At 39.9% G+C, this 13,926-nt stretch overlaps 1 protein-coding gene across 1 annotated transcript in view; it reads right to left on the bottom strand.

Moving 5' to 3' along the window:
- LOC124622616 (sialin-like) overlaps nucleotides 1–13,926 on the bottom strand; it is a 94,280-nt gene that overhangs the window by 11,729 nt on the left and 68,625 nt on the right. Inside the window, exons 4-5 of the mRNA XM_047148381.1 lie at nucleotides 10,854–11,009; nucleotides 10,641–10,770 (exon numbers count right to left, since the gene is read on the bottom strand). Of these exons, the coding sequence (XP_047004337.1) occupies nucleotides 10,641–10,770; nucleotides 10,854–11,009 (286 nt within the window). The remainder of the gene's footprint in view (nucleotides 1–10,640; nucleotides 10,771–10,853; nucleotides 11,010–13,926) is intronic.

Here is a 13,926-nt window from a genome sequence, read left to right as displayed (position 1 = left end):
AGGTTTGTAAGCATGTAAATCTTAAAAGTAAGTCCTTCTGCAACATAATTGGCAAGTCCTGAATAGGAAATGTGGATCTGGCAGTCGAGCTGCAAGGCTCCTGTGTGGCATGAGTCTGTCGGTGGCCAGCAGGCAAAGTGTGCACATCTTGCAAACCGAAAGAGGCGGCAAGAACTGCAAGATTGCATAATATAGCCTTGGATGTGGAAGTAATTTGGCTTATTATTTATACACACTTTTTTTACATCTGTACTACCAAAACCCGACGCTAAGAAGAGAATTTTCACACCATGTTATACAGAAGAGTCTTTTTTGAATAGCACAGGAGATCGACACTGCCACCACCTTCATCTCAAATTATTAACTGAGTATTGTATAATTGCATGTACCACTTATATGGTTTCTTTCTTCAACAATAAGTTTGTGTTCTGTGAACTTTGTGTTGAGCCACAGTATAACGTCCTTAGTCGTTTACCATACGGGGTCCTATCCCAAATGCTACGATAATTCTGAACATTCTATTTTACTTACCTGAAAAGCAATTATCTTCCTTAACATAAGCTAATAAACCTTGTAGAGTTCTAAAGTATATTGTTATTTAGTGGCCGGCCGTGGTGGCCCAGCGGTTCTATGCGCTACAGTTTGGAACCGCGCGACCGCTACGGTCGCAGGTTCGAATCCTGCTTCGGGCATGGATGTGTGTGATGTCCTTAGGTTAGTTAGGTTTAAGTAGTTCTAAGTTCTAGGGGACTGATGACCTCAGAAGTTAAGTCTCATAGTGCTCAGAGCCATTTGTTCATTTAGTGAGCATAAGTTTTGAAGTACTCCACGTAATTTTCATAGATTGATAGTTAAAGTTTCATCAAAGTACAATTACTAAGAGAATATTTAAAGTAATGAATTTAAAGATTTTTCTTGTTAGAAAGTAGTATTTATTATTTCATGCACTGTATAATTAAGAGTGTTTGTAATATTCTGCAGTCCTTATTATTCCATGTACTACATATTTAGTAATGTTTCTAATACTGTATTGTGACAATAATGTCCAGCATAGATCTGAGTCTAATGATAGACTAGTATCCAGGTCCCCAAGCTAACAGTTGAGCCAGATTTAAATTTATGTTGACAGTACTCAAAAAGACCAACTTTCATTCTTATAACTTGTGTATACTATAGCATGCAAATAGCTACAACTATTCAAACTGTACCAGATTCATGTATCAGATACTTTTATGATATATTTTGTAGGCTTGTTTTTTGATTTCTAGCTTCTTGAATGTTGTTAGCTAGTAACGCTAAGTCCCAAGCAATTTAAGTTTGATTTTTCTTAGTTCCAATTCTTATGTTTTTAGGATTTTCCTTACACCATTCTCTAACCATGTACTCCAGGGCGCAGTGGAAAAGTAATGCCAAAAACCATCTCCCTGTCTTAATCCTGTTTTAATCGTAAACGGTTCAGATATTTCTCTTCTGAACTTTACTTTAGATTTGTTGTTTGTCAGAGTTAAGTTTATCATTTTTATAAATTTCGCCATTGAAGATCGTTGGATGCTATCATAAGCTGTTTTGAAATTTACAAAGGTTATGGCTTGTTGTTTTTATCTTTTTTATAGTAATCCATTGCCAATTGCAAAGTCATTATCTGTTCTGGACAGCTTCTCTGGTTCTAAATCCTCCATAGTATCTTTCCAGTTCCAGTTCAAGTTGATTTTTACAACGATTATATAAAATTCTTCACATGACTTTATGTGTGATATCCATAGGGAAATTCCTCTGATTTGTCTTCTTTTTTGCGTAATGAATGGTTTATAGCTGTAGTCTAGTATTCTAGTAGTTCTTTGTCCCACATTTTCACAATGCTTTGTTGTAATGATATCTTTACTGGTTCTGCTTCTAACACTAATGGCTATTAATAAATTAGCTTCACACTGATAACATTACTCCCTTGGAAGGATACTTGCTTGACTGTGGTAGTGCATAAAAGGTGTCAAACTATTTTTGTTTCTCTAAAGATTTCTATAGAAGGGAAGCAGTAGCAGAACAAACAGGAATCGTACCAAGGTTCTTTATTAGTAATCCAGTAAACTCTAATTATGTAGAAGGAAACGGTCACCAGCCTAATTAGGGAAAGTTGTGCCAAGTGTTAGCATGGTTCATATAGAAAATTAACTATTGAGGTCGACTTTATTTCACACTGAAATTCTGCTTTGCTGATAAGATGCAAGGCAGTAGCGCAGTTTAACAAGTAATGTATAGCAATTTGACATGAATTATACAGGAACAGCATTAATGCGTTTAGGCAACAACAGGCTCTCAATGACACTTTCTATCTGTTTAACACAGCAGGAAGCTAATGACCGTTATAGCTAAATGATTACTATTGGTGGAGCTCTACTAACTTGGACAAGGGGTTCTTTTGTCAGTTTAATTATAGGAAACTACTAACATTGAAGTAGCTATGAAGTAATTGTACCTTTTGTGCTGATTATTGTTTGTATTCTCTAGGAACATTCACTTCCTTATACTGTTCAGCAAGTTTGGAACATGAAGCACAAGTAGCATGGATAAAGGAAATCGGGGATAGAAAAGGAGCTAGAATTAACCGTGGGTGATTTGCAAAAAAATACAGAAAATTTAATGGACAGAAAAAGAAGATTTAAACCAAGAACAGACAAACGACAAACAGTTACAAGGTATTTAGAGATGAGGAACGATAAAAAGATCAGAACAAATGAAAACATAGTAGGTAATTTGTAAAGAATACCTGTTGAAATAGATGATCAATAAATGATTGACTGAAGTGCTCCAATGGGCCCTTGAATGCAGAAGAAGAAGAAGATGATGATGAATGTTCTCAGGTAACTCATCTTTAAGAAAGAAAATCTTGATTGCTCAATAACGTTCTGTAACGATAATATGTATTCCCCACTCACGATTATCTTATAGACATCTATTTAAGAAGTTGGATATAATGAGTACTGCTTCACAGTTTGTTGTAAATAATCAATTGCAGTTTAAATGGAACAATGATGTACATAATTAAAATACCAGAAGGAAAAAGAGATTATTACTCAACATTAAGGTGCAATAGACATTGCCCAAAAAGTGGTTGCAACTAAAATTTTTGATCACTTACACAGTGACATAAAATGTCTGACAGATGACAAAGTAAAATTTGAAAACAAACTGCAAAAAAAAGGCCTTGACAGGTCCTTCTATTCCGTAGAAGAATTTCTATTATTGTAATGCGGCAAAGGTAGTGGGTGGGAATTAATAACTTCTTCTTCTTTTTTAAAAATTCCTTATAAATGACAACATGTGACCACATTAACAAATTAATTTGGGATGTGAATGTAAAATGACTCGTCCCTCACCATTAAGATATGTCGTGGAAAAGATCTATGGAACGTGAAACTAACTGACCGACAAAAGCTCTGAGTGTGGATCGTGAATTTTGACTGGACATCTCAATCGGTAGATCACTTGTCGTGAAATGCAGAGATTCAAAGTTCGAGTTCTCGTCGGGCAAACAATGCCAGAAAATTTCAGCCAGACTGCAGTTACCAAGTGTCAAGCGTAAAGAGAATTTGTTTCTCTGTTAAACGAACAAGTGACTCAGTCATTCGTCCATTCTCTTTTTGGGCTTGTAATATTCGCGTTTTTTTTTTTCAGAACCTTTTAGTATCACAATATATCTGATTTCTCGCCAGTTGCTCCATTAATCACCCGATCAGTAATCGAGATCTTTAACACGTGATAACGCAATGCCACCCAGAATAGTGGAAATACTAACAGAAGGAAATTTGATCATAAGAGTTTCGGCGGGATTCTAAATGATGCAAACCTTTGAAACAAGCGTCATGGCAGTCTGACACGCAGTTGCGCAACAATTGTTTTATCCCTGGCAGATTAAACTACAGATGACGTATTTATGCCTCAGCGGCCGGATTTCCGGTATATCAATACTGTGCTCAAGGTTCAAACATGGTTCAAATGCCTCTAATCACTATGGGACTTAACATCTGAGGTCATCAGTCCCCTAGAGTTAGAACTACTTAAACCTAACTAACCTAAGGACATCACACACACCCATGTCCGAGGCAGGACTCCAACCTGCGACTGTAACAGCAGCGCGGTTCCGGACCGAAGCGCCTAGAACCGCTCGGCCACACGGGCCGGCTGTGCTCATGGTTATGCTCAGATTCCAACTACGCTCTATCACGAAGCGGGTATAGCGTCGGATTAATTTTGTAACTGCCCAAAGAGACGTATGATATTTGTGTACGAACTACTCTTGTTGAAAAAGTGTGTCTGGACTCTAATTCTTCAAGAGAAGGTTTAAATCCCGCGAGACCTCCCAAATTTAAGTTATATGTAGTTTCTCAAAATCGATTAATTGCAATGACATGGCTGATAGCATATCCGTCCTTATGCTAGTAATCCGCTTTTAATTAATTTAGTGGGTCGTTTTTCTTACTTCCTCAAAGATGCTGGCTCATGAGACCTAACACACGAGTTCGTAGAATGTCTGTGACATTTCACTCAGCCATCAAAGTTTAGGGAATCACTACCAGAGCTCATTGCCTGAATTCATATCTGGTGATGGCCCTAACCACAAGTTCCCGTGTAACACATATGTTTACTCCACAACATCGCCAGCTTATGCCATTCCCACACCCCCCCCCCCCCCCCCCCGTACATCCAGCTGATCGCTGTCATGCTCGCACTCGATCATAATCAGTGGTAATATTCAACCAAAATCCTGGAAAATTAAGCTACATTCTTCGTCAGCTGTCCAGATCTCATGGTTACGAGAGCACAATAGTTGTAATGGCTTTCACTCTACTACTGTTGTGACGGTGGACTACGTACATGACGTTGAACCCCAAGTACAGCCGATGCAAGCCGCCATCCAAGGCTCCAGTATACATAGAGTCAGAGTCCCAGGCTTCCGCAGCTGTGTGATATGCAGTTTAGTGATCATTTGGTGCTCATGGTCTTGGTAGACCCTCACGTCGTTTGGTGCTGTTATAAACCAATGGATCCCAAATTTGGGCACAGTGAGAACTAATGTGTGGATGACCAAGTGCTCAATTCGAATACCCACTTCTCTGTGCCTAACCTAACATTTCATTGTTGTAGTAATTTTTTCCGTTAAATGCATCTTGTCCTGACTGGGGGAAGTCCTTTCGATGGAGTGAAAACAGGAGGAATCTTCACACGCTTTGGAGGAGCTGCCGGTCACTCAGAACACAGGATAGCACGCAAGCCTTTCACGGCTTATTCTTCTTGCTCAGCCTGTACAGACAGTGAGTAGCGGAACAGAAGACTGAAGACTGGTGTCCCCTACAGCAGAACGAAAACCACTGGTGGAAGTGGTGAGAACTCTGCTTGTTAGTAAGCTTTGGGTGGAGTCCTCAGCTGTCTACTTGCCATTATCCTGCTGTGTGTGGTCTCCAGGCACGTTTCCTTAGGCAAAATATATAGCCGCTCGTATGCCTGAAAATTTCCAGACTTTTCTATTCAGGGACTTATTAAATCACATTTTCCGATGAGTATGAAGTTGATTTTTTCAAATAGTCCATTAGCTTCATGTGTGTAATCCATCATTTTGTGTGATCTGGGGTCATGTACTCAGCATCAGTTCATTTTGCATCCACGGAGCTCCTGATGAGCAAGAGGTCATGTTCACACTACAATCGGCTTCGGGAACCTTTATCATTACCATCATTCCTGATTATGTACGGTATAACGGTACAGCCTCCCCCAAGATTCATATGAAATGTCCGATTCCACCTTTTTTATATGCATCTGGATAGTTATCGGACAATTCAGTGCTTCCTAAGGCCTTGTATACGTGTTTTTATATGTGGCCAATATATATGTCCAATTTCCTATAACACTTGATATTCATTGTGAAAGCATGTAGAATATTCTGGAAGGACGTGCGTTGTCGTGATTGTCAATAGATTGTTGTCATTAATAAAATTATGTACATATGCTAAATTAAATATCTAATCAAGAAATTGAAGAAATAAATATTCACCAACAGATAATAAGAGGCTGTGGAAATGTTGGCATAAATAACTAACACCTCTAGTTACCATAATTGCAATTTATTTATTTATTTATTTATGTATTTCTTTTACCTGGCAAGATTAGGGCCTTCAGGCCCTCTCTTACACCTAACCAGGCATACTCAAATTAAACGAATTTCAGATTGTACTGAACATTAAGGACATACAATGTGTTATACAGTATTAATGTTAAAGAACAAAATAGAGATTATAACAGTAGTACAATGATAATTATAACAATCAAAAAAATAACTATCACAATCAAGAATAATAATAATAATAGTAATAGTAATGACTATGTATAAGAAAGTAAACATATTTTTCTTTTATGAATGTCAGTCCTATTGCTAGTTGGGAATTTTCTCGTTATGTTCTTGCAGCTTGTGAGTTATTCTCATCGAGCAGAGACATAGGATGATAGAATGGGGTGAAAGAGATATAGAAGAGGTAGCTAGGTTAGAGGAAGAGAAATAGAATGGTAAAATTCAATGCTATGATGAAGAGGAGAAAGAAAGAAAGAGATGAGAGGGGCACAACAATGGTGGCTATACTGTCCCTAATATGTAAGTTTTGAGTTCCCTCTTGAATGCTGAGTGGTTCTGGATAAAACGCAGATCACAGGGGAGCGCGTTCCATAGTCGTATGGCTGAGATGGAGAATGACACGGAGAAAGATTTTGTGTTATGTAAACGTACAGCCAAGATGCTAGGCGTATCCGATCTGGTATTGCGGTTGTGGAATGATGGTAGGTGTTTAGTGTGAGAAGATAAGTATTGGGGCACCAGTGGCTAAGAAATCGATGACGTAAGCACATCGTGTGGAAATCGCGTGCCTTATGTGGGCGTATCCAACTTAGCTGGGAGTATGAAGGACTGATATGATCATACAAGCGTATATTGCACACGTATCTAACGCAAGCATTCATCACTAGCTCGAGGCATCTCGAATTTTCACTATTTGTGCCGTTTTGAACTGCATCACAGTAGTAAAGATTAGGCAAGACTAGTGTTTGGACTAATTTTTGTTTAACATGGGTTGGAAATATTTTTCCCAACTTTTGAATTGCATATAGGGAGGAGAGCGATTTCCGGCAAGCTGTGACTGTTTGTTCTTCCCAGTTTAGGTGTTCATCCAAGATTATTCCAAGGTCTTTTACTGGTTTTTGGTGTGGTAGTTGGGTACCATTGAGGAGTATTTGAGGGACTGTTTCGCGAAAGTACCGGCTGATTTACTTTGGATGAGATATATGTATGACCTGGGATTTCTTGGGGTTTAGTTTCAGTCTTAGGTTCTGTGCCCATCGAGAAACAGAGCAAAGATCTGCGTTCATACTCGCTACTCCGTCAGCAGTGTTCTTGGGGCTTCCACTTATGTGCAGTTGGATGTCGTCGGCATATAGATGGTAGCTGCAGGAGAGAATCACTGAAGAAATATCATTAATGTACAGTGAGAAGAGTAATGGACCAAGGTTGGAGCCTTGGGGAACTCCAGAGCGCACGGTCTTGTATGGTGACTTCTCCGACCCACAAATGACTTGTAGGCTTCTGTTTTTGAGGTAGCTGTCGAGCCAGTGTATTGCGCTGTTTGAGAAATTCAGCTGTTTCATTTTAATGAGTAATATATCAAAGTCAGCTGTATCGAAAGCCTTGCTAAAGTCAAGCAGTGTTAGGATGGTAGATTCACGTCTGTCCATAACATGTTTAATGTCATCAGTTACTTTGATTAATGCAGTTACTGTACTATGGTGTTTTCGGAAGCCTGACTGATATTTATCATGGGTGTTGTGAGTTTTGAGGTAATCCGTCAGCTGTTAATGCACGATGTATTCTAGGGCTTTAGATATTGCAGGTAGTATGCTGATCGGCCTGTGTTCACCTGGCGACTTTGGGTTGTCAGTCTTGGGTATAGGTTGAATTAGACTTTGCTTCCACTCAGTAGGATATGTACTACTGACAAGAGACAGGTTGAAGATGTCTGTGATAACTGGAATAATAGTGTCTACAACGTTCTTAATCATGCCAATGCTCACTCCATCATTTCCTACTGCCTCTGAAGAGATTCTCATAATTGCCTTGTGTACTGTGCCTGTAGTGACATGTTTTAGGAAAAACTTGTCTCTCGAGTGATGGGTATTTTGGGGCTGGTAATTTGTCGCTGCGTGACAGTTTACAGCTGTTGAGAAGAAATCGTTTAATTCTTCTGCAAACGCTTTATAATCAGCGTCAGATCTTCGCTTCCATATACCGAAACTGCGCAGCTTTTTCCACAGTGCAGCAGGTTTCGATATGCCGCATACGACAGACCGGGCATGCCTGATTTTGGCATTCCTCACGCTTTGCTTGGTTCTGTTTCGGAGTTTCCTATGTGCTTCGTGCGCCTCGGGAGTTGGGCTACGCTGAAGGCCCTATGTGCAGCATCACGTTTATTCGTTAACTGGCGTAATGCAGTGGTGAGCCACGGAGCGGGAGCTCTCTTTACCTTGACAGTGCGTTGAGGAGCATGTTTGTCATACAGTGCAATAATTTTGCGACATAATTCTCGAATTTTTCCGTCTAAAGTCGGTTCGTTGCTTATATCATGCCAAGGGATGTCTGAGCAATCCTTTTGAAGAGCGTCATGGTTAACATTTTTTAAGTTTCTGTAGGTTACCAAGTGAGATTTTTCTTTGGTAGTATGCATGAGCAGAGAGTCCCGGAGCGGATGTCTGATTGGCGTGAATTATTTTATCTGGCCGCTTTGTTGCTATTATATCTATGAGTGTATGGCTGTGTGGCGTGTGATGAGTTGGGTCCAGCGGTGTTAAACTCATATCATTGGAGTGGAACAGTCTCCTTAGTTTTTCTGCAGAGGGAGATTTTAACTGTAAGTCGATGTTTGTGTCACCCATAACGATTATGTGTTCATACTGTGACACGAGGGACGACAGGGCAGACTGAAAGGAGGACATAGCACCGATATTTGGAGGTTTATAGATTACTCCAATTAGCAGTTTCTGATTTGATGTATTTATTTCGAAAAACAAGTAATGAGTAAACACAGAGAACCTCGTTGCCTTGAGAAACAGCTTTAAAGTTATTACCAAGCAATATATTTTCATTTGTTATCTATTTTTATGTCCTCCTCTGTAATTAATATTCTTTGTAATTACATTTCTAATTAACTCTCCAACTGTTTACATCACACAACTTTCCTATTTCCAGAATTTTAGGCCCTGTATGAAATTTTATGTATGTAATAGAATAAAGCAGGAGTTCTGTACTACCATTGAATGTTAGTAACCAAATCCAAACTGTAATTAACTACGTAACTGAAATAATATAAGAGGCATTATTGTAATTAAAGTTCAGATTGATTTTCTTATGGAAAACTAAAGATATTACTACAAAAGATTAAGTTATTTGATATTGTATTTTATACTTTATTCGGCTGTAACATCAGTTTCTTTACGTTCTGTTAATTATAATTGTAGCATCGAAATTGTCCAAAATTAATAATGAGTTATTTTGAAATTTACTGTTAAAATCCTATATAAAGCGACGCAGTGATACTGCCCAAAGAGAGTGAATCAGTCAGTTTAGAAGTCAGTTTTGGAAGTCAAAGAGATCAGTGAAGTCTGTCTGTGTTTTGTTTACGTGACGAGTGTGCAGTTCAGTTGTAAATTGTTGTTGTTGTTGTGGTCTTCAGTCCTGAGACTGGTTTCATGCAGCTCTCCATGCTACTCTATCCTGTGCAAGCTTCTTCATCTCCCAGTACCTACTGCAACCTACATCCTTCTGAATCTGCTTAGTGTATTCATCTCTTGGTCTGCCTCTACGATTTTTACCCTCCACGCTGCCCTCAAATACTAAATTGGTGATCCCTTGATGCCTCAGAACATGTCCTAGCAACCGATTCCTTCTTCTAGTCAAGTTGTGTCACAAACTCCTTTTCTCCCCAATTATATTCAATACCTCCTCATTACTTATGTGATCTACTCATCTAATCTTCAGCTTTCTTCTTAGCACCACATTTCGAAAGCTTCTATTCTCTTCTTGTCTAAACTATTTATCGTCCACGTTTTCCAAACAAATACTTTCAGAAACGACTTCCTGACATTTAAATCTATACTCGATGTTAACAAATTTTTCTTCTTCAGAAACCCTTTTCTTGCCATTGCCAGTCTACATTTTATATCCTCTCTACTTCGACCATCATTATTTATTTTGCTACTCAAATAGCAAAACTCCTTTACTACTTTAAGTGTCTCATTTTCTAATCTAGTTCCCGCAGCATCACCCGATTTAATTTGACTACATTCCATTATCCTCGTTTTGCTTTTGTTGATGTTCATCTTATACCCTCCTTTTAAATTGTAAATTAATGTAAATAAATTTTGTGAAGCATGAAAATTTCGTATTCATTCATCAATGGATCAGGCAGGTGAAATATAAGTTAAATGTAACGATCCGAGGAGAACGTTACAACTGGTCAGCAATTCGGTCGGTGTTAACGACTTTACTGATAACAGCAAATTTAGTAATTTACGCATAAACTTATGTTAATAACGTTTCAAGTACAGCTTACCTACGGCGTCCCAAATTCTCATGGTAGTAATAACACGCATGCCTTTTTCGGTAAATTTTTGCGTTAGGAAACTGTATACGCTGCAACTGATCCACCCAAAGAGATACGGCAGCGCCGATATGAGACCAGCCTGAAACAGAAACAGGATAGCGTGTTGACATAATTTCTGCATGTACCGTAGCGGCCGCATAATTTAAGTGCAGATATACTCACATCATCAATGTCATAGTGGAGAATATTCCCCACATATGTCGGTAGCTCTGAAAGCAACGTGAAGGACACCCAGCCTGTTCCAAACATGATAAATGCGTGTACCCACATTGGTGCATTCGTCAGTATCATTGGCCAAGGGTTTCCGATGAGGTCGTCCTGTACATTTAAATTTGTATTAGGGTTCTGATAATTGTTTTGGCAATTATAGATATTAAAAAAAATGCTAAAGTACTGACGAACATGAAACAAAAATTGAAAATAACTCATTTGAACATTTCACGACCAATTTGTAATGTAAAGTCCTCTTAGACGTTCTGTGGTTATTCGCACGCACACCACACACACGCACACTAGCTAACATGCTATTACAGTTTCTTGATTTCTGTTTCTCTTCCCAACTATGAGTTCATTAGTAGTAAACTGTTAATTTGTCATGCTGATAAACAGTTATTGCATGTTGAATAAAAGTTTTGGCACACTATGTGATCAAAAGTATCCGGACACCCCAAAAATATACGTTTTTCCTATTGAATGCATTGTGCTGCCACCTGCTGCTAGGTATTCAATATCGGTGATCTCAGTAGTCATTAGACTTCGTGAGAGCGCAGAATTGGGAGCTCCGCAGAACTCACGGACTTCGAACGTGGTCAGGTGATTGGGTGTTACTTGCGTCATACGTCTGTACGCGAGATTTCCACACTTCTAAACATCCCTAGGTCCACTGTTTCCGATGTGTTAGTGAACCGAAAACGTGAAGGGACATGTACAACACAAAAGCGTACAGGCCGGCCTCGTCTGTTGACTGACTGAGACTGCCGACAGTTGAAAAGGGTCGTAATGTGTAACAGGCAGAGATCTATCCAGACCATCACACAGGAATTCCAAAATGCATCAGCATTCACTGCAAGTACTATGGCAGCTATGCGAGAGGTGAGAAAAGTTAGATTTCATGGCCGAGTGGCTGCTCATAAGCCACAAATCACGCCGGTAAACGCCAAACGACGCCTCGCTTGGTGTAAGGAGCGTAAACATTGGACAACGGAACAGTAGAAAAACGTTATTTTAGAGTGACGAATTGCGGTCTACAATGTGGCGATCCGATGGCAGGGTGTGGGTATGGCGAATGCCCGGTGAACGTCATCTGCCAGCATATGTAGTGCCAACAGTAAAATTCGGAGGCGGTGGTGTTATAGTGTGGTCATGTTTTTCATGGAGGGGGCTTGCAAAAAAATGGTTGAAATGGCTCTGAGCACTATGGGACTCAACTGCTGTGGTCATCAGTCCCTTAGAACTTGGAACTACTTAAACCTAACTAACCTAAGGACATCACATACACCCATGCCCGAGGCAGGATTCGAACCTGCGACCGTAGCAACAGCACGGCTCCGGACTGGAGCGCCTAGAACCGCACGGCCACCGCGGCCGGCGAGGGGGCTTGCACCCCATAGCACAGGCCTACATTGATGTTTTAAGGATCTTCTTGGTTTCCACTGATCGGGGATGGCGATTGCATCTTTTAACACTATCGAGCACCTGTTCATAACGCACGGCCTGTGGTGCAATGGTTACAAGACAATAACATCCCTGTAATGGATTGGCCTGCACAGAGTCCTGACCTGAATCCTGTAGAACACCTTTGGGATGTTTTGGAACGCCGTCTTCGTGCCAGGACTCAACGACCGACATCAGTACCTCTCCTCAGGGCAGCACTCCATAAAGAATGGGCTGCCATTCACCAAGAAACCTTCCAGCACCTGAGTGAACTTATGCCTGCGAGAGTTGGAAGCTGTCATCAAGGCTAAGGGTGCGCCAACACCATACTGAATTCCAACATTACCGATGGTGCGCCACGAACTTGTGAGTCATTTTCAGCCAGGTGTCCGGATACTTTTGATCACATAGTGTGTATTGTATTCCTGCGTAGCGTGCTTGTGATATATAAAATTCACGTGATTTTTAAACAATTCACTTATATTTTGTGAGATATACTGCTAATGTTTGAGAGGCTAAAGGATTTGTTTAAGGATTGTGTTGTGTATCATGTATATTATTTATTATCTTTATAATCTTGAAATATTCATGCATTTCTTATGTTACTGAAATTATAATGTCATCTTTATAGGTTGTGTAAACAGTATGTGGACGTTACTTATTTGTGATGTCATGTACAGTATAAATCAGCAAAACTCGTGGGTGTGCTAAAAGCTTTAACAAAAATCTACATATATTCTTCTGTAGCTATTATGTTCCACCACAATATCGCAAAAGATAATTAAGAACGCAGTGTTACGTTCAAAGATACATGTTTCCGGAGTATTGACATCGCAATGAAGTCCTTACATAAAAACTGACGTGCTGATGATGCTGTGACGTGGAAATGCACGTTAGCGTAGTAAAAAACGCTATTGAAAAGACAGTAGATGAGTTTTATTATTAAGTTATCCATTCAAAACACTGGTTTTGCTTAGAATAACCAATAACGCTACCATGAAAGATGAAATAGATGATTTACCCAACAAACCAATTTTGTGAAAGCCTGTACTGTCCCAACCAACTGCACTCAGCGGCTGAAGCGCCTTCCGATTCCTATCGCTGGTTGCGAATTATTTATAATAAGTTCACTGAGATTTTGTTCCAGACTGTATGGCAGGGGTTGGACTTAGAAGAATCCGATGTAGTTGACACTTAGGCCGACAAGATCGCCTCTGCACCACAAGACTTAAGCTCAGGGAAGAATACGAAGTATTATAACCATATGAAGACACTTTGTAGATAGGGAATGTGCCACGGGGTGCTTACACTAGTAGTGATATTCTCCTCAGATCCCCGAGATTCCTGCCGAGTTCCGTACTTTAACCCACTCAGTAGCCTACTTTTCAGCCAAGCAAGTGGGTTCCATGAAGCGCATTCGTGGAGTCCTTCCTAGTGCCTCTCAGGACTCGTCAGTGGGACGCCACAGTGATAGAGTTTTCTGGTGCCAGGTGTGGCGTTGGTTTTAGTACCATTGGGTGGAGGAATCGGCTAAATAGAGTACAGGAATAGGCCGTGGGGCGTCGCACCTCGCCATCATGGA

Source organism: Schistocerca americana, chromosome 7, assembly GCF_021461395.2.
Source record: "Schistocerca americana isolate TAMUIC-IGC-003095 chromosome 7, iqSchAmer2.1, whole genome shotgun sequence".
Lineage (NCBI taxonomy): Eukaryota > Metazoa > Arthropoda > Insecta > Orthoptera > Acrididae > Schistocerca > Schistocerca americana.
Note: the sequence above shows the minus strand (reverse complement) of the source record. Positions and strands in the feature narration are given on the sequence as shown.